The sequence below is a fragment of the Pygocentrus nattereri genome, chromosome 4 (assembly GCF_015220715.1).
Source record: "Pygocentrus nattereri isolate fPygNat1 chromosome 4, fPygNat1.pri, whole genome shotgun sequence".
Lineage (NCBI taxonomy): Eukaryota > Metazoa > Chordata > Actinopteri > Characiformes > Serrasalmidae > Pygocentrus > Pygocentrus nattereri.
In genome coordinates this window covers 10922049-10947623 of record NC_051214.1, presented here as the reverse complement: position 1 = coordinate 10947623, position 25575 = coordinate 10922049, and the positions used below count along the sequence as shown (strand labels likewise).

At 40.9% G+C, this 25575-nt stretch overlaps 1 protein-coding gene across 1 annotated transcript in view; it reads left to right on the top strand.

Annotated features, from left to right (window-relative positions):
* Positions 1 to 256: 256 nt before the first annotated feature.
* Positions 257 to 25575, top strand: part of nt5e (5'-nucleotidase, ecto (CD73)) — a 42340-nt gene continuing 17021 nt past the window's right edge. Inside the window, exons 1-3 of the mRNA XM_017697709.2 lie at positions 257 to 599; positions 14134 to 14356; positions 14727 to 14915. Coding sequence (XP_017553198.1) covers positions 270 to 599; positions 14134 to 14356; positions 14727 to 14915 — 742 coding nt within the window. The 5' untranslated portion in view covers positions 257 to 269. The remainder of the gene's footprint in view (positions 600 to 14133; positions 14357 to 14726; positions 14916 to 25575) is intronic.

The window sequence follows — 25575 nt, the reverse complement described above, 5'->3', positions numbered from 1 at the left end:
AAGCTTGAAGTTGTGATAATAGAACCCACACAGCGAGCTTATATCGGTCCATATAGCGCAAGGGGTCGTTTAGTTGTAGAAAATACTCTATAAAGGATGATTTTGTTTATATGTAGTTTATTACTATGTCTATTCAGTCTCGAGTGATGCTATAATCCATGTCAGTTCCTATTGGCCAGCGTGACGGAGGACACGCCCCTCCGCGTGCTGCTGCTTTTACTCCCCAGCTCAGCAGCTCGCGCGCACTCAGCGCTCAGGCACGTGGCGAGATGCGACGGTGGCCGCGCACGCTGCTCGCGCCGCTGCTGCTGCTGCTTTGTGTGCTAGCGCGCGCGGCGGACTGGGAGCTCGCGCTGCTGCACACGAACGATGTGCACGCGCGCGTCGAGGAGACCAACAAGGACTCGGGCAAGTGCACGAAGCCCCCCTGCTTCGCCGGCGTCGCCAGGAGGTTCACGAAGATCAAAGAGCTGCGGAGCGCGGAGAAGAACGTGCTGCTGCTGGACGCGGGGGATCAGTTTCAGGGCACCGTGTGGTTCAACTACTACAAAGGAGCCGAGGCGGCGCACTTCATGAACAAGCTCGGCTACGACGCTATGGTGAGGAGCCCGCGCGCACTTACACGCCCTGTCCGCCAGTGGTGGACAGTAACCCAGTAAATGTAATTAGTTTCTGTACTTAAGTAGTTTTTTCGTGTATTTGTACTTTACTTAAGTTTTTCCATTTTGGGCGACTTTTTACTTTCAGTAAAAGTCTGATATCTGACTTTTTACTCCACTACATTTTGGTTTCTGTTTGTATAAAAACGTAACATGTCAAAAATATGGACCCAAGAAATTCTTGTTACTTTTTATTGTTTATGTCTATTTGAATTAGGAATATGACTTTATTCAAATGTATATTGTGATAAACTCACTGCTGAGGTAGATTGTTTAAAAATTTGCTTAGATGCCTAAAATGTTCACACAGTACTGTATATATACATATTGCGTTGTGTAAAACATAAATAAAAACACAATACGATGATTTGCAAAATCTTTTCAACCTAGATTTAATTGAATACACTACAAAGACAAGATATTTAATGTTCAAACGGATAAACATTATTGTTTTTTGCAAATATTCACTCATTTTGAATTTGATGCCTGCAACACGTTCCAAAGAAGTTGGGACAGGGGCGTGTTTACCACTGTGTTACATCACCTTTCCTTTTAACAACACTCAGTAAGTGTTTGGGGACTGAGGACACTAATAGTTGAAGCTTTGTAGGTGGAATTCTTTCCCATTCTTGCTTGATGTACAACTTCAGCTGCTCAACAGTCCGGGGTCTCCGTTGTCGTATTTTGCGCTTCATAATGCGCCACACATTTTCAATGGGAGACAGGTCTGGACTGCAGGCAGGCCAGTCTAGTACCCGCACTCTTTTACTACGAAGCCACGCTGTCGTAACACGTGCAGAATGTGGCTTGGCATTGTCTTGCTGAAATAAGCAGGACATCCCTGAAAAAGTCGTTGCTTGGATGGCAGCATATGTTGCTCCAAAACCTGTATGTACCTTTCAACATTAATGGTGCCTTCACAGATGTGCAAGTGACCCATGCCATGGGCACTAACACACCCCCAGACCATCAGAGATGCTGGCTTTTGAACTTTGCGCTGATAACAATCCAGACAGTCCTTTTCCTCTTTGGCTTGGAGGACACGACGTCCATGATTTCCAAAAACAATTTGAGATGTGGACTCGTCAGACCACAGGACACTTTTCCACTTTGCATCAGTCCATCTCAGATGAGCTCGGCCCAGAGAAGCCGGCGGCGTTTCTGGGTGTTGTTGATCTATGGCTTTCACTTTGCGTGGCAGAGTTTTAACTTGCACTTGTAGATGGAGCAACGAACTGACAGTTCACTGACAGTGGTTTTCTGAAGTGTTCCTGAGCCCATGTGGGAATATCCGTTACAGAATGATGTTGGTTTTTAATGCAGTGCCGCCTGAGGGATCGAAGGTCACGGGCATTCAATGTTGGTTTTCTGCCTTGCCGCTTACTTGCAGAGATTTCTCCAGATTCTCTGAATCTTTTGATGATATTATGGACTGTAGATGATGAAATCCCTAAATTCCTTGCAATTGCACATTGAGAAACATTGTTCTTAAACTGTTGGACTATTTGCTCACGCAGTTGTTCACAAAGTGGTGAACCTCACCCCATCCTTGCTTGTGAACGACTGAGCCTTTCAGGGATGCTGCCTTTATACCCAATCATGACACTCACCTGTTTCCAATTAACCTATTCACCTGTGGAATGTATACACACACACACACACACACATCTGTATGCCGCTAAGTGCTGGTTTTATGTCTGTCAGTGTGTTTGTCTGACCTTTCTTAAACATTTCCTCATGGCAGCCCAGTGTTATTTATAGTTATCATCTAATTGCTGGTATGGCTAATACATGCAATACGTGCAATTTGATAACTCCATGTTATATCTTTTCATGTTGTTCCATGAAAAGATATAACAAAATATTTGCAGAAATATGAGGGGTGCACTCACTTTTGTGAGGTACTATATAATATTTGGACCATATAATTTTGTTGTCAGACTGCTATGACATGTGCTCACTACTGTATTATCCCTCTCTCTTCTTTCAGCTGCTCGTACAGCTGGAACAACTGTGGCTGTGGCTTAGATAGCTGTGGTTCTGTGGTCCACATCAGCAGTATCTGTTATTATTTTTAGCTGACAGTGGCTACTAGTACTCTGTGCTGTTTCAGTTTCATCAGATGTTACATTATTGTGCAGTATGGTGCGGTTAAGCTAAGTGTCTTTGAATAATTGGGCCATTTGTAGACTCCTTTAAAGGAGTTCTGATCCTGCAGTGCCCCTAAAACGAATAGTAGCTTTCCATTCAGGAAATGTTTTTCATTATGGTTTCCTTGGGCGTAAAGATGGAACAAGAAGAAATTGTTCCAATCAAAACAAACTATAGCCGGCGGTGTAATTTAAATGATGAAAGACATAAATGAAAGCAAACCATCACCAAACACACTGAAGTCAATATGCTTAAAAAGAACTTGATGAATGTCTCAGCACCACTAGAAGATTGCTTTATATGGAACTAACCACATAGTGAGTGAGATGCTGATTAGAACCAATTACGATCAGGAGGCGTATGCCTGACTGAATGAATGAACGACTCCTGCACCAGAGTTTATAATTAAGTGTTGTGAAATGTACATTTGAATGTTTTAAAATGTCGGGTTAAAACGTCTTAAATTGCTTGTGAAGCATACAAATGTCTCAAATAAGCACTGAAGAGGCTGAAGAGGCACGTGCCTGGTGATCGCTGACCAAATTACAGTGGTAACAGCCCCCAGTGATTAACTGATGGTTTAGAAAGAGTTGCCCATGTATGAATTTGTTCATGCAAAACAGGAAGGTACTAGAATTCTCACACCTGAACATAAGTGAACTTTAAACATGTCAGGTAATGGGTTATCCTACATTAACACCATATTTGTTGTACTTAGCAAAGATGACATTGTTCTATAGATGAAGCTGTTGTGCTGCACTGGTTGAACATGCTTGTTGGGGCCAACATGTGCTGTTGTGCCATGCCTGTATGACAAGCTTCCATGGTGTATGTTTTAGGACATCCTCAGACCACAGCATCAGAATTCATATATTTACATCTACATTTGAAGACCATGAGAGACTCTGCTGTTTGGACAGCCGGTGGGAGTTTGTTCCATGACATGGGTGTGAGTACAGAGAAGAATGTTGATGCTTGTCATACACACGTCTTGAAGATGGCGGGTCAAGCTGAGCTGTACTTCAAGCTCGAAGGGCTCGAGGTCCAGTTCGAATTTTGACCATTGCCATCAGGTAGGAAGGGGCTGGTCTGTTTTTGGCTTTGTAGGCAAACATCAGGGTTTTAAATCTGATGTGTGCAGCTACAGGAAGCCAGTGAAGGGAGCGCAGCAGTGGAGTGATGGGACTGAACTTAGGAAGATTTAAGATGCTGAGTTGCAGAGGCTTGATGGCCACATAGGAAGACTAGCCAGAAGCGAGTTGCAATAGTCAAGCCTTGAAATGACAAGAGACTGAACTAGCACCTGGGTGAGAAGGGGTCAGATCCAGATGTTGTACAGAAGAAATGTTCATGACTGAGTCAGGTTCGCAATATGAGCCGAGAACAATAACTAGCCATCCAGAGTCACACCAAGACTTCTTGCCTCTTCAGATGGAACAATCAGAGAGTTCTCGAATGAGACAGCAAGATCATGATGAAGACCTGTAGTTGCAGGGATGAATAGCAGCTCAGTCTTGCTAGGATTGAGCTTCAGGTGGTGAGCTGCCATATCAGATAAAAGGGCTTCAGGTTAATGTCCATAGGATTGTTACGCCATATTGACAGGGTTTATTTTTTGTTTTCGTACTACAAATACTTGTCTACTGTTCCAAGCTTGACATTGCAACAGGGCTATTTTTCAAATAGAACCATATATAGCACATTCTATGTCAATCTGAAGAACCATTTCACCATACAAAGGACCATTTAATTATACAAATGAGCATTCATGGTTTTATATAGAATGTTCATATAGAATTTGTGGTTTTTATATAGAGGGTCCAACCGTAACATCGTCTAAAGCTTTACGATATGAGGTTGAGTTTGATGTTTATTGGCACTCTTACTGCGATGCTCTGTATGTGCTATTTAACCAGGACTGTTTAGTAACTCTATATGCTCCAGATAGCTGAATTCATGGTAAGCAGGTAGGAAAGGAAGATTAATTAGCCTAGACTGACTGACTAACCCTGCCAAAATGGCGGATCCCCTATAAGACACTGTGTCATAACATCACATTCTGAAGCCGCATACCAAGGCCTCTCTTACTGTTATTGTTATTGTTCTTTAGTAATGAAAATTATTCTATATTGAACCGTGAACACTCAGAACACTGCATGATTAATGGGTTCTTTGCATGGTGAAAGGCTTCTTCAGATTGATGGAGAATGTGCTGTAGATGGTTCCATATAGAACACTTTAAAAAAAAAAAAGTTTTATAAAGCACCATCAAGGGTTCCACCATTGGTGCATGCCAAGGAACCCTTTTTGGTACTGTTTAGAACCCTTTTTGCATGAGTAAAGGGTTCTATGCATGATGAAAGCATTCTTTAGATTGAAGAATGCAGAGTCTTGTATATGGTTCTAGATAGAATCTTTTTGAAAAGGGTTCTGTATTGCACCAAAAAGCATTCTTCTATTGTTATGATTTCAGACCCATAACAAAAGAAGAACCTTTTCAAAAAGGTTCTAAATAGAACCTTATACAGCACATTCTCCATCGACTCTTTTATGATGCAGACACCCTTTAATCATTCAAAGGGTTCTTTGAGTGTTTATGGTTTTGAATAGAACTGCTTTCTTTACTATTGGACCATTTAAGAACCATCTTTCTACTGTTGCCTTGTCTCCACCCACTTGTTATACTAGACACTAGATATCTAGTAATACTAGATACTGTTTAGTGTGTACATTATTATGCTTGCTTTATTCAGTGTGTACTGGTGCAGTATACAGTGCACAGTATGCTATTTTGACCACAGCCATTGACAACTGTGTTGTCTCATCTTTGTCTCGCTTTGTGCTTCATATCGTCTTGTATGATGCGGCTTTGCTTGTTGTCTGTGCTGTGGTTTGCCTTTGTACTCTTTCAGATGATAAGCGTTTGTTTAGCCCTTCACTCACCACAAGGTACTTTGTCTCGTTGGAAAGCATCTGTCCAAAGTACGCTTTTGAAAGGTCAGTGGCAAACTGCAATAAGGTTCAGTCTGATTGGGTGTATCGGCGAGGCAGGAAAGCCAAGTGGTTCACGATGCACATGGCCACTGAAAGGAGCAACACAGCACAACACAGTTTTGCCTCTTAGCATTAGTGTTCTTCGTCTGCTGCTTTTCTTGTGTTTGTTTTATTCCTTGTGTTTTCTTGGTCTGGCCTGCTCTTTAGTTTGGCTTTGTGGACCTGTTTGCCACGTTTCCGCCAACCCAAGTTTCTGAAAGTGTTTTTGGATCATAAACTACAGTCGCATATGCATCCAAAGCTTGTGGAAGAAACAAAACAATAAAATTTTTTTATTTAAAAAATGTTAAATTATAAAAAGGTACAGTTATGCTGTGTGAAAGTGAATGTAGTGTACCTAACTTCTCGTTTAAAATGTATTTGTATTTTTTATTTTTTTTTTACCTGAGACCTCCTTGTAATGTGTGTGCTTTTGTGTACAAAAAACAGTTGCAACTCATTTGAACACGACCATTTTCCAATGTCTGTTTATCCCTTAGAATTAAACAGGCATTTCTGGTTATTGGGCCTTTAAGACTGACATATGTAAATGATCTTCCCTGAGCTGGATGCCCAGTTTTTTGTAGATTCTCCACATCTTACTAATTATTTGAAACCTGTGAACAAGCATATTAGATGCCTTTTATACATATTTTATTGGAGGCCTGTATTTGCAGTGTGTCATATTAGGAGTGCTGATCTAGAACGTGTTCCTGTCAGTAAGATCATCATAAATAATACATGAATCTGATACTAAGTCAGCATGAATATGGAGCGCTGATTCCAAACTTTAGAACTTTATATTCTACTGTGATTGATTGGTGACCTGCCCACCTATCCAGGGTGTTTCCTGCCTTCAGCCTAGTGAGCACTGGGATAGGCTTCAGCAGCTCCCATGGCCCAGGAGTGGCTTAAAAGATGAGCATATGTTCTGTGTTTACGGTTTGCGCTTGGGACTGTTTAGTGTTTGTTTTGATGTCAAATGGTGGCGTACAGATGGAAACATGTTCTGTATTGTGCAATCCAGGCTGAAACATACCTTATAGCTTCAGTGTGTCCACATTCAGTGTGGATGTATGTAAATGTGCTGGTTTTTGTGACATCACAAAAATGAATCCAAAACAAAATGTTGCAGCTCAGTTTCCATTAATGGACTGTAGGGATTTGGGAATGATTTTGACAGATTTTGATGAAGTGCATTTTGGAACCACCGGTGGTCTCGAGGAGTTGAAGAGGCTACTTGTGTCAGGTGGAAAAAATGAATTGTGAGTGAAACATAGTAGTTCCTCAGTAAAACAGCGGGAATGTGCCTAAAAAAAGACGGATCCCTGAGAATAAATTGCAGAAGTAAAGAGACTTGCTGACTTTTTCCACACAAAAACAGAAGCCGCCCTGTCAGACACACTTTATGAGTTTTATTTTTGTAGAGATTGAGGCACAATATGGGTACATTGAGTCATCGTATGGCCTCTGTTAACCTTATTGTATTCATCTGAGGAAATGATGTGGTTCTCTGAAGGAGTTGTTGGCACGAGCACCTGGTTTCTTGTGAACCACTTGGGTCATCATTACAGCAACCAGCACTGTCTGGCCTGGTGTTCTGGGACACATGTGGCACATAAACAGTGAAGGTGTTTCCCAAATGCTGCTCAGAGTTTCCTAAAGGCTTCCTAGAATTTCCAAGTACTTTTCCTGGACATCAACAGTCTGTGTTCAGCTGCACCCAGGGTGTTGCTAGGATCTAAAGCCCAGACTTGTTCTATAGGGGGGCCTGTGGGGATTATTTATTGTGGAAGAGGTTTTGTGTGGAGGAGATTGTGTCTATCTATACAGACAGACACACACACACACACACATACACACACACACACACACACACACATATATATATGTGTATGTGTGTGTGTGTGTTTTGAGTGGAACAAAACCTTGTATCTCCAAAATGGTGACTTTACAGGGGAAGGAAAAAACCTACTTTACTTTTAATGTAAGTCAATCGAACCAGATGTCTTTCCAAGTCATTTTTGGCCATTTCTGTTTGTCCATTTACACACAATGTAAAGGGCAAGAATCCTGCCCTCCGCCCGGTGACCACTGGAATAGGCTCCAGCACCCCCCCGCGACCCTGACGGAGAAGCGGCTAAGAAAATGTGTGTGTGTGTGTGTGAGTGTGTGTGGATTGGATTCAAATTAATGGATATTAGAATGGAAACGTAATGTGTCACTTGAATGTCTCAAACGCTTCAAATGTCTGTGTTTCAGTCAGTAGTAGTGTCAAACTTAAGTACACCTCCTTGTTTCTACGCTCATTGTCCATTTTATCAGCTCCACTTACTGTATAGGTGCACTTTGTAGTTCTACAGTTACAGACTGTAGTCCATCTGTTTCTCTGCATACTTTGTTAGCCCCTTTTACCCTGTTCTTCAGTGGTCAGGACCATTTGGGTATCATTTGGGTGGTGGATCATTCTCAGCACACTATGGTGGTGTGTTAATGTTTGTTGTGCTGGTCTGAGTGGATCACAGACACAGCAGTGCAGCTGTCCATGACACCTTATACACTGCTCAAAAAAATAAAGGGAACACTCAAATAACACATCCTAGATCTGAATGAATGAAATATTCTCATTGAATACTTTGTTCTGTACAAAGTTGAATGTGCTGACAACAAAATCAAACAAAAATCATCAATGGAAATCAAATTTATTAACCAATGGAGGCCTGGATTTGGAGTCACACACAAAAATAAAGTGGAAAAACACACGACAGGCTGATCCAACTTTGATGTAATGCCCTTAAAACGAGGCTCAGTATTGTGTCAAAATGAGGCTCAGTATTGTGTGTGGCCTCCACGTGCCTGTATGACCTCCCTACAATGCCTGGGCATGCTCCTGATGAGGTGGCGGATGGTCTCCTGAGGGATCTCCTCCCAGACCTGGACTAAAGCGTTGGTGGATGGAGCGAGACATGATGTCCCAGATGTGCTCAATCGGATTCAGGTCTGTGGAACGGGCGGGCCAGTCCATAGCTTCAATGCTTTCATCTGGCAGGAACTGCTGACACACTCCAGCCACATGAGGTCTAGCATTGTCCTGCATTAGGAGGAACCCAGGGCCAATCTCACCAGCATATGGTCTCACAACGGGTCTGAGGATCTCATCTCGGTACCTAATGGCAGTCAGGCTACCTCTGGCGAGCACATGGAGGGCTGTGCGACCCTCCAAAGAAGTGCCACCCACACCATTACTGACCCACTGCCAAACCGGTCATGCTGAAGGATGTTGCAGGCAGCAGATCGCTCTCCACGGCGTCTCCAGACTCCGCCTGTCACATGTGCTCAGTGTGAACCTGCTTTCATCTGTGAAGAGCACAGGGTGCCAGTGGCGAATTTGCCAATCCTGGTGTTCTCTGGCAAATGCCAAGCGTCCTACACGGTGTTGGGCTGTGAGCACAACCCCCATCTGTGGACGTCGGGCCCTCATGCCATCCTCATGGAGTCGGTTTCTAACCGTTTGTGCAGACACATGCACATTTGTGGCCTGCTGGAGGTCATTTTGCAGGGCTCTGGCAGTGCTCCTCCTGTTCCTCCTTGCACAAAGGCAGAGGTAGCGGTCCTGCTGCCCTCCTACGGCCTCCTCCACGTCTCCTGGTGTACTGGCCTGTCTCCTGGTAGCGCCTCCAGCCTCTAGACACTACGCTGACAGACACAGCAAACCTTCTTGCCACAGCTCGCATTGATGTGCCATCCTGGATGAGCTGCACTACCTGAGCCACTTGTATGGGTTGTAGAGTCCGTCTCATGCTACCACGAGTGTGAAAGCACCACCAACATTCAAAAGTGACCAAAACATCAGCCAGAAAGCAGAAAGGTACTGAGAAGTGGTCTGTGGTCCCCACCTGCAGAACCACTGCTTTATTAAGTGTGTCTTGCTAATTGCCAATAATTTCCACCTGTTGTCTATTCCATTTGCACAACAGCATGTGAAATTGATTGTCAATCAGTTTTGCTTCCTAAGTGGACAGTTTGATTTCACAGAAGTTTGATTTACTTGGAGTTATATTGTGTTGTTTAAGTGTTCCCTTTATTTTTTTGAGCAGTGTATTTGAACCCAGACACATGTGGAACATGTGAACGCCAGGGGTTTCTTGTTGCCCATATGTGTTCTGTTAGATTAACAGTTCACAGAGTTCACCCCAGGGATTGGGGCCACTAGCCCAAAGTTTTATTGCATACTTCTATAACATAAGAATAGCTAAGCCAGTTTGCATTGGAGTCCTGGTAGTTACTGAATAATGTGTAATAGGGTTAGGGTTAATAAGTCACTCAGATTTGTATCAAAACATTCATGGCTTGAGCTCTGATGGCCCATGCTAAACAATAATGCCCATGCCGGTAATGTAGCAGATGTGCTAGGTTGTGATTGACGGCAGAGAAACTAAACGGAATCCAATTCAGCAAACAACATGGGCTATAAACCACTTTACAGACTGACCAGAATAGAACTATGTTCAGGTTCATCTGGCAAGCACTGCCAAAAATGAGCTGAACCTGATATGTATGGCTCAGATTTGTATCAAAACATTCATGGCTTGAGCTCTGATGGCCCATGCTAAACAATAATGCCCATGCTGGTAATGTAGCAGATGTGCTAGGTTGTGATTGATGAACTCTGCAGGACCGTAAATCTCCCAGAGCAGTTTTTGGCACACCTGCTTATATCAGCTGGACTGTAAGCATTGTTTTGGTTCCTGTCATCGAAGAGGACAGTGAGGTTTGAAGCTTTGAAAGCCTTTTTGTTGAACTTTGAAGAGCAGTGTTTGAAGTGTTAACCTTCAGAAGTCTACAGTAATGCTGTTTTGCTATAAACTATTATTTTAATGCAATTACATAATTAATGATGCAGTGTTATAGTTATGCAGTGACTTGATTCACATTTCATATTAGTCATTTTTGTTCCTGTATATTCAATAATAACTTATACAGTGGAGATTTAGGTATTGTAAACAACATAACAAAGGGTTTTTCTAGATGTTATTCAATGTTTCAAATATTTTTGAAGAAGAAAGATATCACTGATATCACTTATTATCAAAATAGGTTAAACAATGTATTTTGAATATCTGATTAGAAAAATGCTGTGTCAAGTTTTAGCCTTGAAATTTGGTCACCACTTTTGAAAGGAGTCATTCATTTCTTAATTTTTATTGCCAAACAGCTTTTTCAGTCATTTAAGAAGCTTCTACAGCTTAGAGCACTGAAAAGAAATTCACGAAAAAACAGAAAATGTACTGGTAAAAATGAAGGTACGTTTTCTGTAAAATTAACAGACAATTCTGTCTCTCTTTTATTGTAACTTTTAATGTAAAACTCACTTAAATTACAGTATATATTCTGGACAAGTTCTATAAATACAGGACAATTTGTTCACTAAAAAAGAAATATATTGAACATTTCATAATTTTACAGGTTTATTTGTAACATTCATATGTAAAATATTGTAAAAGCTTACTGGAAAAGAATCTTAAAAATATAATCTTACGCTTGCTCGTTTCATAACTTAACAGCCACTTTAATTATTCTAATTTCAGCTAATATTCAATATGTAGCCACATGTCTAAGTTAACCTAACATAATTATATAGTAATAATATTATATCTAATAAAATATTACATTCATACTACTGACACATTTGAAGTTATCACCATGGTTAAAAAGTGTCTAGGTACTTTCTCTCTCGTGATGAAGTTTTTTCCTCTAATAACAAACTATATAGCATGTGACATACTTGAAAATATGGAAAAGTGACAGTGAAGTGCAGAAATTGAAAAATTCTATTTAAACGAATGACCTGTTAAAAAGCTAATTTTTTTTTTTACAGTGAGTCATCGCCATAATTCTGGGATCATCTGGTTAGGTTTTTTTTTTCTTTAGATTCTCAGTGTCCTGCTAATTATTTGAGATGTGCAGATACTGTTTGTACTGTTTGATATCTGTTTTGATCAAACGGTGAGCGAAAATACAGGCAAATGTAAAAAATAAAGCTTTTACTTAGAACAAAATTTTTAAGTAATAGAACACTTCATGGTTTGTGTTATCACAAATAACAACCTTGGCTGTTGTATTGCTTTTATACAACAGCTCTACAAACTAAAGAGTTAAGCAAAGAAGCCCTGAACTTTGCAAGACATGAGCTTTGGTAGTGGCAGTTTCTTCCGCCCCAAAAAAGTATTACCCTTCTGTGTGACTGAAAGAGCCATACATATCAGGTTCAGCTCATTTTTGGCAGTGCTTGCCAGATGAACCTGAACATAGCTCCATTGTGGTCAGTCTGTAAAATGTTTTATAGCCCATGTTGTTTGCTGAATTGGATTTCGTTTAGTTTCTCTGCCATCGCGACTGCAGGCCAAAAAGCTTGCTTAGGTCCAACAAATGATTCAAAATCTGATGTAGTCTTGCTGTCACGCTCCTCTCCAGGATCTCTCCAGGATAAAATATCTACTCATGCAGTTCTTGTATAGTTCATTGAAAGTTTTCAGCTGCTTTCAATTAACTATACAATCGAGAAAATTTTAGGAGAGGTGTTTCCAGACATATACACAATGGAGGGCCTAGGAGGGTTAAAATTTTCCTTTTTGTGAAAAATCAAATTTACAAACTTATTGTAATGCTCAAAATGGAATCTCTTTCCAAAGACACACTTTGTGTCCAAAGTTTGCTTTCTTAGTTTCGAAACTATGAGGCTGATATAATGAAGCTTAGCTGGTTAACACTGTGCAAACTCAGTTGTTGAGTTGATAAGTAATCTTAAACAGATCTGATACTCTATGACAAACTGTTAGAAAAATGGACACAAATATGGACAAAAATTTGAAGACCGTAAGTGTATTCCACAAGTTTATTAGAGTTTGCAAAGATCAGAGACCACCTGTTCATTCGTTCGTTCTAGTCAACACTGCCATTAAGTACAAGTTGCTAATTTTTCAGTGTTAGATTACATTTAACGGGAAATTAGACAGAAATACGGAAGTCTTAACACCTAAATATAACATCATTGTCAATATGTCCATTTTTATGGCTTCCATTCTTTTCATTAGACTTGCTATTAGTCATAAACATCTGCAGGGATATTTTTCCACACCTGTGAAGTTCAGTCTTAGAATTTGGTTGGTTTTCTGCTTTTTACAATCTAACGAATCCTAATTACAAATTTAGATTCATCAATAAAAACCTTCCTCCATATCTCAGATGACTGGTTTTCTTGACAGCTACACATGCTTTCAGACCCATAGCGCTGAGTTGTCTTCTCACAGTGGTGGGATTGAAAGAAACACCTGTGGATTTTTTCAGATTTTCTTGACTCCCTTAAAGATGAAGTCTTATTTTTGTCATGCAGCCTCCGGAATCCCTTGTGGAAATGGACTCAATCTCCCAGAATCCTCTGGGTATCACATGACATCACAGGTGACACAATACCCCTATCAGCACTCCAGGTCTCCAGAATATTGATGAGCATCAATTGTGTGATGCACTTGAAATAGTATATAGCCCGGGCTATAGCTTAGAGACGAAGTATTGATTCACTTAGTGTTGATTTACTGAGCGGTTTTCTGTTGTGATATCTTCCGTGTATGACCTACTGCTATTCGTTTTCGGTTTATGCTCTTTCTGCCCTGCTCTTTGGATGTGTTTACTGCTTTCTCTTATTTTGGATTTGAACTCGGCCTGTTTTTGTGACTACGACTTGGACTCTGTATATATCAGTAAAAGCCTTTTCAATAACAATCATCTGCAAGCATCTGACTGTGCTGGAATCCTTACAATTTTCTGTACATCCTTTAATAATTCTTTTGACCTTCTTGTATTTTATTTTTTCTCTGTAGATGATCTTATATGTGACCTTCAAAATATCTCCTTTAGCCATTTTTTAACGCATGAGAAAGACATTTATTAGGCAGCTGAGGTGAGTTTGGGTCGCTATTTGTGTGAATGTTAGTCTTTGTAACGGGGAATGTGATGTCTTTTGCTGGGTGGACACAGCTGGAGGTGGATGGTTTTAAGATTGGAAGGATGGCAGAATTAAAGTGGCAGTAGGTCAAAAAAGAGACAAATGAAATATTGCTGGATTTAATATACATGGTGCTTGTATAACTATAGTTAAATAAATGCTTCCTCACAGTGAAAAATGAAGGAACTTATACTTAAAGACTGTTTTGGCTGTAAATTGAAAGTGTGCTCTCTGACACGGTACTGTGTATTTCATGGTATTTCTTATTTCTGTTTACATCTTTAGGCTCTGGGTAACCACGAGTTTGATAATGGAGTGGATGGTCTGATTAAGCCCTTCCTTCAGGAGGTTAACTGCTCCGTGCTCAGCGCTAACATAAAGCCTGATAGCACTCTCGAGGCAATGATTAGCGGACGTTACTTGGCCTCTAAAATCTTGACCGTCAACTCTGAGAAGGTGGGCATAGTGGGATACACCTCCAAGGAGACGCCCGCCCTGTCTCTCCCAGGTACGCTTATCTTCAATGAACATTAATCAGCTGATTAATATGTCATTTAGTGATAGGCATTTATCTGCTTTTATTCATACTGGAATCACTCTGATTGCAACACTTGGCAGGGCAGCAGAATATTCCTGTAAATTCTCCTTTGAGAGATTAAGTTACACAGTCAAAATGCTTTTTATGGTACTGATAAGAGTCTTTGAGGTTGCCAAGCAGGCTTTAGAGGCGCATTACTGTTTTCATGTTCATACCGTCATGTTTTTGTTCTCTATCCTATTCCAAGTCCTTTTTCAGCCTTTCACCATAAAATTATTAGAAACTTTTTTTTACCCTAAATTTTGATGATCATTTCATTCTGAGCTCCTTATGGCCGCAGGACCACACCTGCTTTTTGAAGATGAGATCCCAGCCTTGCAGCGTGAGGTGGACAAATTGAGCACTCTAGGTGTTAACAAGATCATCGCTCTGGGCCACTCTGGATTTGCTGTGGACAAGGAAATCGCCAAGAAGGTGCGGGGATTGGACGTAGTCATCGGAGGACACACCAACACATTCTTATACACAGGTACGTTCAGTTTCAGCAAAAAAGAATGGTGCTTTGAAAATGTTTGTTGTAGAGAACTTTACTGACTCTTTACAGTGGTGGTGATAGGAACCAGGGGTCACAATGTCCACAACACAAATATAGACATTATATGTACTAAACAAAAGTCTGTGTCTCCTCCCTGGTCCTGCCCCCTGGTCATCTCTCCCACCTGTCTGTTGTCTGTAGCCCTGCCCCTCTCACTGCAGGTAAACTGGTTGTGGGCTCGTGTAGGCGGGTATTATGGCTGGTTGAGGAGGGGACTGGACTGCTTGTAGAAGGGAACAGGCAACAAATAAGATACAAGTGTGCTGCAAAGAAAAACATGTTAATAATTAGAAGCAGCAAAACAAATGAAGCTTCAGAGCATCTGGTAAATATCAGTGCACAAAATCAAAATTTTTGTTCCATGACAATCCTTTTGAATTTTTACCCAGTTTAGTCGTTTCCAATTCCTCCCGCTAGTTAGACCTCCCCCAATCACACAATACTACCAATGCTAGGAGGGTGAAGGCTAACACAGGCTTCTTCTGAGTCCTGTGAAAACAGCCACTGCATCTATTTGAACTGCCACTCACAAGTCATTGGGCAGCCAAATGTGCCAACCACCAGATCTGTTACGTCAGACTAGCATCGCCTTGAGTAATGGGGGGGAGAAGGGAGTGAGAGCGAGGCCAATTGTGCTCTCTTGACTCCTGGCTATGGACGGCTGTAGCATCACCAGGAATCGAACTCGCAATCTCCTGATGATCTATCTCTTGCTACTGTACATTCACAGTTGTAGACTACTACAGAGAGAGAAGGTTATGATTCACAGGCACGTAGTAGCACATTTCTTTTTGTTCTTATTGGAAAAATAACTATTATATAATGATATTTTTTGTAATCGAACACTTTCAGTTCCGCATTCTGTTTGAATTGGTGTAAGCGCTATTTATGCTAATAACACCAATAATAAATAATAATAAAAATGTAGTTGTAATATTTTACACACAGAGAGACACGGCCAGTTTAGTAGTACTGTATAACTGTATCCCAAAACGGTATTCATAATGATATAATGATAAAACAAATACACCTGGTGCAAAACATTTTTATTTTTAATTTACTGTAGAAAAACAAATGTACTGATGATAATGATATGGAGATATTACACTAACAACACCACAGAGCTGCTGCCTCAGTGCTTCTCTGTGAATTAACATAATAAAGTTTGGCTGAAGGTCCTGCAAGAAGGAGGGGTGATGTCCTGAGGATCCTGAAATCTCAGTCATTCAGATTCCTTTATTGATCCCAGGGGGAAATTGCAGAAAATTACACACCCAGATATTTGGTAGTGTTACAGTTGCGCCACTCGGGAGCCATCCTTTTGGATTTTTAACCTGTGAATCACACTACATTCCACAGGCCTGGCGGACGTGATTAGTGGTTGAATTGGGCAGGTACACGTATTAATAATCAGGTCCGTGCAGACCTCTGCATAACAGCAGGGTTAGGGATAAAAATACATGTAATATCGCAGAGCAGCTGTTACATGTTATAACACAGAGAATTAAAATACAATAAAGCCCTCAAGCTTATTTCCATTATAGACAGCACAAAAAGACTACACATCAGGCAGACGGCAGGCTGGATTTTCTATTTGATCACTTCTGTTAAGTTCTCTCAGAGAGTGTAAATAAAAACTACTGTCAGCTTGCTGTCATGTTGACCATCTTTTTGAACCCAGTATAAACCGAATTGGAGAAAAATTTGTGAAAATGCCTCTTGCATAATAAGCTTGAATATCTTTCAATATTAAAAAATAATTAGCTAGGTAGTTTCAAACAGTGTTGTTAATAATTAGTATTTAACAATCATTATTTAGTATAAGTAAGCTGCATCTTTATAGAAGTAACTCTACTTTTTACTACCAGTCCATCTTTCTAATGAGTTCTGAACTCTTTGAAATTAGTTTTGAGCCTTTTGTAGATCAATTTTGAGGTTTTTTAATAAACCTTTAAACTAAGTTAAACTTTAAACATAATCAAAGTGACCCTGAACTAAAGCTTCTGCCCATATTTAAGTCAGTTTGATTATGTTATCATGTTTTTATTGTTGTTAATTTAGGCATTATTGTAGCTTATGTTACATGTTACCATGTTACAGAGTTATAAGCACATTGATAACTACTTATGCTTCATAGAAAGTGTTACCAAACATTTTAACCACAAAATCTTATTTCAAAACTGTAAAATAATGTATCATTCTTCAGGTAAGATATTTGTAACCATTATCGCTGTTGTTGGAAGAAAACCTCATATGTCCATTTTTGACGTTTTTCAGTTTTTGACATAATTTGAAAATACCTGTTGACCTTTATATATGGCTTGGAAAAAAGTCTGGTTCCATTGACTTAAATTAAAAGTAATGTGTGTTTTTTCATTTTCCTATAAAGTTACCTTTTTGGAGATACGAGGAGTTGTTCTGACAACAACGATATAATAACTTTCTGTGAGGCTTTCAGAGGCATTAAACACTTCAGATGTCTAGTCCCCATCACCAACACTGTAAACAACTCTGATTGTCTTTGTTTACAATCATAGAATTGTGCTGAAATGTTGAAAAATCAGTGGCGTTCTCTTTTTAAGTGTTGCTATGACTTCTTTTAGCTTCACTCTGAGACATTTCTCAATGCCAAATTTACATTTATGAAATTCTTGACACCCCTCTCTGCAGAAACATGAAGCTCAGGCCAGCAGTTTATTTATAATCTGAATGGTCACAGCTGTAAAAACACTGCAGAGGCATCTCCAAATAAATACAATCCATCGAAACATCACCACTAATGTTCTTACGGTCAGAATACTTTTTCACGCACAGCACAGTTACTAACAGTTGGCACAAAGATAGCTCCACTATAACCTAGACTTATTTCCTCTGTAGTTTTGCAGTTTGTTTGTTTGCAGTTCTTTGGTTGATCATGTAATCAATGCTGTAAAGTGGAACAAGGCAGACGTTGAGGTTTCAAATGATTGCAGATATTGAGTTTGGTCATCTGAACTAAAATTTTGCTTTGTGATGTTTCATTTGAAGTATGCATTTGAAGTATTTTTTTGAGGGGGGAGTGAACTGAAAAACATTTTTTTACATTTACAGCTACAGCATTTAACAGACGCTCTTATCCAGAGCGAATTACAAGAAGTGTTTTGTCAATCTAGAGAATGTATCTTTGCTAGTTACCAATAGCTTAGAGAAAAAGACAGTCTTGGGCTCAGATACTGCTAGAAACAAATATGTCACTGCAGACACCAAGAGAAAAAGAAACAGAGTTGAACGCAGAACTCTGTGCCATTCAATGCAATACAATAACAATAAGATACAATACAGTAAACTACAATACAGAGTGCAGTACAATAAAATAAGTGCAGCTTATAATTCAATGCTCATTTAAGTGCTGTGTAAAGAGATGAGTGGGAGTTCATTCCATGCCAGTACAGAGAACATTCTCGACGCTTGTCTTCCGTGCACCGTGAAGGATGGCGGGTCAAGCCGAGCTGTACTCGAAGCTCGAAGGGCTCGTGGTACAGTTCGAGATTTCACCATTGCCATAGGGGCTGGTCCATTTTTGGCTTTGTAGGCAAGCATTAGGGTTTTAAATCTGATGCATGCAGCTACAGGAAACCAGTGAAAGGAGCGCAGCAATGGGGTGACGTGGCTGAACTTGGGCAGATTGAAGACGATTCGTGCTGCCGCATTCTGGATGAGTTGCAGAGGCTTGATGGTCGGCATGGGAAGACCAGCCAAGAGTGAGTTGCAGTAGTCAAGCCTTGAGATGACCAGAGACTGCACTAGCACCTGGGTGGCCTCTCGGGTGAGGAAGGGTCGGATCCTCCGGATGTTGTATAGGAGATACCTGCGTGACCAAGTCAGGTTCGCGATGTGAGTCGAGAACAATAACTGGCCATCCAGGGTCACACCAAGACTTCTTGCCTCTACCGATGGAACAATCAGGGAGTTCTCGAATGAGATGGCAAGATCATGATGAGGACCTGTAGTCGCAGGGATGAATATCAGCTCAGTCTTGCTGGGATTGAGCTTCAGGTGGTGGGCTGCCATCCATGTAGAGATGTCAGACAGGCATGCTGAGATGCGACTGGAAACCTGTGTGTCAGAGGGAGAGAAAGAAAACATTAGTTGAGTGTTATCAGCATAACAGTGGTAAGAGAAGCCATGAGAAGATATTACGTCACCAAGAGAGCTAGTGTAAAGAGAAAAGAGAAGAGGACCCAGGACTGAGCCTTGGGGGACGCCAGTGGAGAGCCTGCATGGAGAGGATGTGAACCCTCTCCATGTTACCTGATAAGAGCGATCCTCCAGATAGGACTTAAACCACTTCCACGCATAAACAGTGATTCCGAGGTTGGTGAGGATGTCCAGAAGGATCGTATGGTTGACTGTGTCAAAAGCTGCTGAGAGATCAAGAAGGATCAGGACAGAAGACAATTTGGCCGATCATGCAGGTTGGAGGTTCTCCGTCACTGCGCTGAGGGCAGTTTCTGTAGAGTTTGCTGGTTTGAAGCCAGACTGGTTGGGGTCTTGGAGCTGGTTCTGTGTGAGAAAGAGAGAAAGTTGATTATAGACTGCCTGCTCAAGAACTTTTGAAAGGAAAGAAAGAAGTGATACCAGTCTGTAGTTGTTGACATCAGAGCTGTCAAGCATGGGTTTCTTCAAGATGGGGAGTACTCTTGCCATCTTGAAAGTTGCTGGAACTTCACCCGACGCCAAGGACTTGTTGATGTGAAATGTGATGAAGGGCAACAGGTCCTCAGAGATTGACTGAAACAAAGCAGATGGTATTGGATCCAGTGGGCAGGTGGTTGGGTTACTGGATTTGATCAGTTGAAGGACAGCATCTGTGGAAAGAGAAGAAAAACAGTTTAAGGGATTGAGAATGAGATGATGCGGTCTAGTGGAAGGTGTGGGGACAGAGGGAAAAGACTGGCGGATTCTATCAACCTTCTCCTCAAAGAAGGTGACAAAATCCTCAGGAGTGAGAGAACAGGGTGCAGGGGGAGGAGGAGGGTTGAGAAGAGAGGAGAAACTGTTGAAGAGCTTGCGTGGATCACATGCTGATGCTTCCAGTTTCCCTTTGTAAAAGGATGACTTTGCAGCAGTAACTTCAAGTGAGAACTTGGAAAGGAGAGATTGATAGGAGTGAAGATCTGAGTCAAGCTGGGATTTCCTCCACCTTCTCTCATCCTTCCTTAAATCTTGTCGGTTGCAGGACACCTGTCAGCCAGGGGGCAGGTGGGGAAGATCTTGCTGGCCTGGAGGAGAGAGGACACAGGAGGTTAATTGTGGATGAGAGTGAAGAAAGGAAAGCATCCGTAGCCTTGTTCAGTGAGAGAGAGGAAAATGAGTCAGGATGGGGAAGGGTGTTCAGGATGGTTGAGGTGACAGATGAGGAAGGAGTGGAGTGCAAGTTGTGCCGAGAAGAGGAGTACAAAGGGGTGTAATGTACAGGATTAACAGGGAGGGCGAGTGAGAAAGATAGGAAATGGTGATAAGAGTGATGCATGGGAGTTACGGTCACATCCAGCGCAGAGATAGGTCTGGTGACTATCAGGTCCAAAGCGTTGCCTGCTCTGTGCGTTGGAGGAGTTTCGTTGAGAATGAGGTTGAAGGATGATAGCAGTGGTAACAGGCAGGATGACTGCAGCTTGTCTGATGGCAGGTTGAAGTCTCCCAAGAGTATGAGTGGGGTTTCGTCGATGGAGAAAAGACTCAGTAGAGTGTCAAACTCATCAATGAAGTAGCCTAGAGGAGAGGGAGGACGATAAAGATCAATGATGTGAAGTTTAGTCGGGAAAGATACAGTGACAGCATGGTACTCAAAGGAGGAAATTGAAAGATGAGAAAAAGCAAGTGGAGTGAAACGCCATTTTCGAGACAAGAGCAAACCTGTGCCACCACCCCTGCCAGACTGCCGTGGGGAATGGGAGAAGTGAAAGGCAGAGGACAGTGCTGTTGGAGTTGCTGAGTTCATGGGGGTGATCCAGGTCTCTGTCAATGCCAGAAAGTGCAGTGAATGGAAGAATGCGAGGGCTGAAATGAAGTCTGTCTTCTGCACAGCTGATTGGCAATTCCAGAGCGCACCTGCAACCCTGGTCTGAGAGTCTGACAAACGTGGGGGATAGATGAGGTTACTGGAATTACGGGTCCTGTGATGAGTAGTTCTACATGATCTTTGGGATGAGTAAACAGGTATTGTAAAGCACATGACGGAATCAGTAATTAGGACATAAAAGGAAATGATAGATAGTAAAGCAATACAAAATTGTCTGTAGCGGAAAACCTCCTCAATTTATCAGGCTTGTGACTGATAGTCCGGCCCAGACAGAATTCAATCAGTAGACAAGCACACTTTACAGTGACTGATGACTCATGGCTAGGTCAAAGGTGGTTCAAAGGTTTTTTATCTAAGGTTTTATATGACACTTAAATTGACAGATTTTCCAAGGTAGTCACTGATCAGACCAGGAGAACCAAACAGGATGTACACTAAGTCACTCTCATTAAGCTGTAAAAAACGTTTAGCCCTCTTGTCTTTGATATCAAGGAGACAATCATGTAATCTCTTTAAAGCCAAGCCACACTTCATACATGCAACAATATGGTCAGGAGTTAACATGTACAACCCCAATTCCAATGAAGTTGGGACGTTGTGTAAAACATAAATCAAAACAGAATACGATGATTTGTAAATCCTTTTCAACCTATATTCAATTGAATACACTACAAAGACAAGATATTTAATGTTCAAATGGATAAACTTTAATGTTTTTTGCACATATTCACTTATTTTGAATTTGATGCCTGCAACACATTCCAAAGAAGTTGGGACAGGGGCATGTTTACCACTGTGTTACATCACCTTTCCTTTTAACAACACTCAATAAGCGTTGGGGAACTGAGGACACTAATTGTTAAAGCTTTGAAGGTGGAATTCTTTCCCATTCTTGCTTGAAGTACAACTTCAGTTGCTCAACAGTCCGGGGTCTCTGTTGTCGTATTTTGCGCTTCATAATGCGCCACACATTTTTAATGGGAGACAGGTCTAGATTGCAGGCCAGTCTAGTACCCACACTCTTTTACTACGAAGCCACATTGTTGTAACACGTGCAGAATGTGGCTTCTTGCTTCTTGCTGAAATAAGCAGGACGTCCCTGAAAAAGACGTTGCTTGGATGGCAGCATATGTTGCTCCAAACCCTCTATGTACCAGCATTAATGGTGCCTTCACAGATGTGCAAGTTACCCATGCCATGGGCACTAACACACCCCCATACCATCAGAGATGCTGGCTTTTGAACTTTATGTTGATAACAATCCGGACAGTCCTTTTCCTCTTTGGCCCGGAGGACACGACGTCCATGATTTCCAAAAACAATTTGAAATGTGGACTCGTCAGACCACAGGACACTTTTCCACTTTGCGTCAGTCCAGAGAAGTCGGCGGCGTTTCTGGGTGTTGTTGATATATGGCTTTTTTGAGCATTCCTCAACTTTCCCAGTCATTTGTTGCCCCTGTCCCAACTTGTTTCAAAATGAGTGAATATTTGCAAAAAACAAAGTTTATCTGTTTGAACATTAAATATCTTATCATTGTCGTGTATTCAATTGAATATAGATTGAAAAGGATTTGCAAATCATTGTATTCTTTTTTTTATTTGTTTTGCACAACATCCCAACTTCATTGGAATTGGGGTTGTATATAGAGGATAAGAATGGACTTAAAACAGACCCCTGAGGAACCTCACAATTGACTGGAGAGGTGGGGAGAACATGTCCTCAATATTCAGTGGAAAGGATCTGTCTTTAATGTAGTAGACAAACCAGTTATTCACTAAACCCCACACCACTCCAACCCGTTGATAAGCAGATGGTGGTCTACAGTGTTGAAAGCAGCCATGACATCTATGTAAACGCAAGAAAGCACAAGTGATAAAGGGTTTTTGCTCTTTATTTTTGTTTCACTTTGTAATTAATTTACTACTTTGATGTCTGGTCATGTAAAAAAAAAAAAACAACTCTTGGGTGGGACCTTCTCTCTTATGGAAGTTTATATACATTCAATACAGAAACATGTCTCTATAACCATTATAATTATTTGGGCTTTGGTTGTTGTCTATTATAGTATCTGTCATGTCATCTCAATAACGCCAAGCCATACTTCAAATGCTGATACAACGGTGTATTGTCAGCATGGCAGTGAAATGAACAATATAGTCAAGAGTTAAGATGTATATGGAGAATAAGACTGGGTCTAAAATGGACCCCTGAGGAACCCCACAACTCCCTGGAGAGATGGGGAGAACAGATCCTCAAAATTCACTGGAAAGGTTCTGTTTAGTGCTACACCCCACACCAGTCCAGCTGTTTGACAAGTAACACCTTATAAATGTATTTATAGTGCATTATGAATAAGCATTTATTCAAAGTTTTACAAACAAAGCTTTCAAACAAATACTTAACACTTAAATTATTCATGTCCGCTTTATAGGTAAGTTATGAGAGCCAGAAGCTGAAGGGACCCAATTGTTTCTGTTGATAATGAAAGTTTCTCGAGGGAAGATGTTTGATTGTGTCTCGACTGCAGATGCTGCCCTGCCTGTTTGTGTTGTGCTGCTAATTGTGGTGATGCCACGTGTTACTTTAGGGCATAAAAAACATCAGACATAATTGCTCATAAAACAGTCTCATAAAACCTTTCAGAAGAAAAATAAAAGCTAATTAACAGATACTAGCTCTTACAAAAGCGCAGTGCGTACAGTCCTCTAAAAAAAGACATCCAGAATCAAAACTACTGTGACGAGCACATTGAAAGCACATTTCATTTGTTTTGCTGCACATAGAACTTTAATAATGAATTGCCGGTGGAAAAGAGGGCAATTCCGATTTTTCTTCTATGAAACTTACGTACTCTGTTGGACTCACTACGTCAGGGGACAATCCAAAAGAAGGAGGGGAGAATTCGGGCATGGTGATTGAGCTTGGGCAGTTTCACTTTTGGATCTACTTTCTCTGTTTTTAAGGGTCACCTTTAGCAGTTGTGCGCACGACTTTTGCTGTTGGTGGCTTTATTTTTTCCACGGAAGGACAGAGTCGAACGAAGGAGTAACCACGGACTCACACCACTAGTGAAACCGACGAGTGGTCAGCAACCTTGCGTGGAACTTTAGACCGCCGGGTCTCCGTGTCTTTGTTACCACATACCCTCTCTCTACCATTCAACCTTCGCTCTCGTGGAACTGCATATGTTGAAATATCGGATAGCTGAATCCCTTTATTGATTGATAAGTAGCGAGCGCATTGTATATATAGTATCTGTGTGTTTATGTATATGTGTATATACACGTCTTTGCACAAATGTTTTTGGGTGTCTGGGGAAAGGGTCACGCTTATAAATAGATCACTAAAAGCTACAACTGCTGCGGTAAAGAGTTGGTTGCGTGATGAGCTCAATTGAGAGTGGTATGTTCTGCCGCCCCGACCTTAATGGTGTTTGTAAGAGCATTTGTTGTGGGACCCCATTAAGCTAAAGTTTACTAGCACGTATTTTACACATTTAACTATAGTATGGGGTAAGATTAGAGGGTGCTCTGTTACTGGAGGAAGTCACGTGGTTACAGTCATATACAAAATGGGCTTTTCACATTTTTTGTTGATGAAAAATAAGTAAACGCATTTTGTATTTTATAATTATAGTTTTATTTTTTATAACATGTTTAATGAGTTAAGATGTATATGGAGAATAATACCTAAAAATGGGCCCCTGAGGAACCCTACAACTGACTGGAGAGATGAGAACAACAGATGAAAATTCACTGGTTTTGAAAAAGTTCTACGTTTAATATAAGACACAAACCAGCTACGTGTTCCACCCCACACCCATCCAGCCGTTTGACAACCAGATGGTGGTCTGCAGTGTTTGAAGCTTTGCAAATTGATGCACCAAATTTGTATTTTAAATTTAATATAGTTGTATGCAAAAGTTGGAACAACACCCCCTGTCAAATTACGTTTTGTTGATTTTCTAAGTAAGAATATATTATCATTCTCTATAGAGAAGACATTGGCACATTAAGCAAGTTTTAGGGCACAATTTCTATTCATTTGTTGAGATTAATGTATTGTAAACAGACAAAGCAGAACATATAAAATGTGCCGTAATCTTCGCAAGGGCCACATTTCTCCTTGTTAAATTCAGCAGATAAACAGTAATTGTATATTAAAATGTGCAGAAGTGCACTTAGCAAATCAACAAAACATTGGGCGCCCAAACTTTTTTGCACATGAGTAGAAATTATGCTCTGAAATTTGTGGAAAGTGGCACATTTAAAAGGCCCATATATATAAAAAAACTCATTTACATATATCGACCTATAGCACTTTAGCTCCGCCCATTCACATTCAAGTTAGAAGTAGTGATTCAGTCTGGACTTATTTTTGAATGAGGCAGAATGCAGAGCAGCCAGTCAGAACAGAGCTAATTTCCATATACACTATATGGACAAAACCTACTACACCTAGAAGAGATTTTATGACAATACATTCTAAATCCATAGGCATTAATATGAGATTTTGAAAAAGTTCTACGTT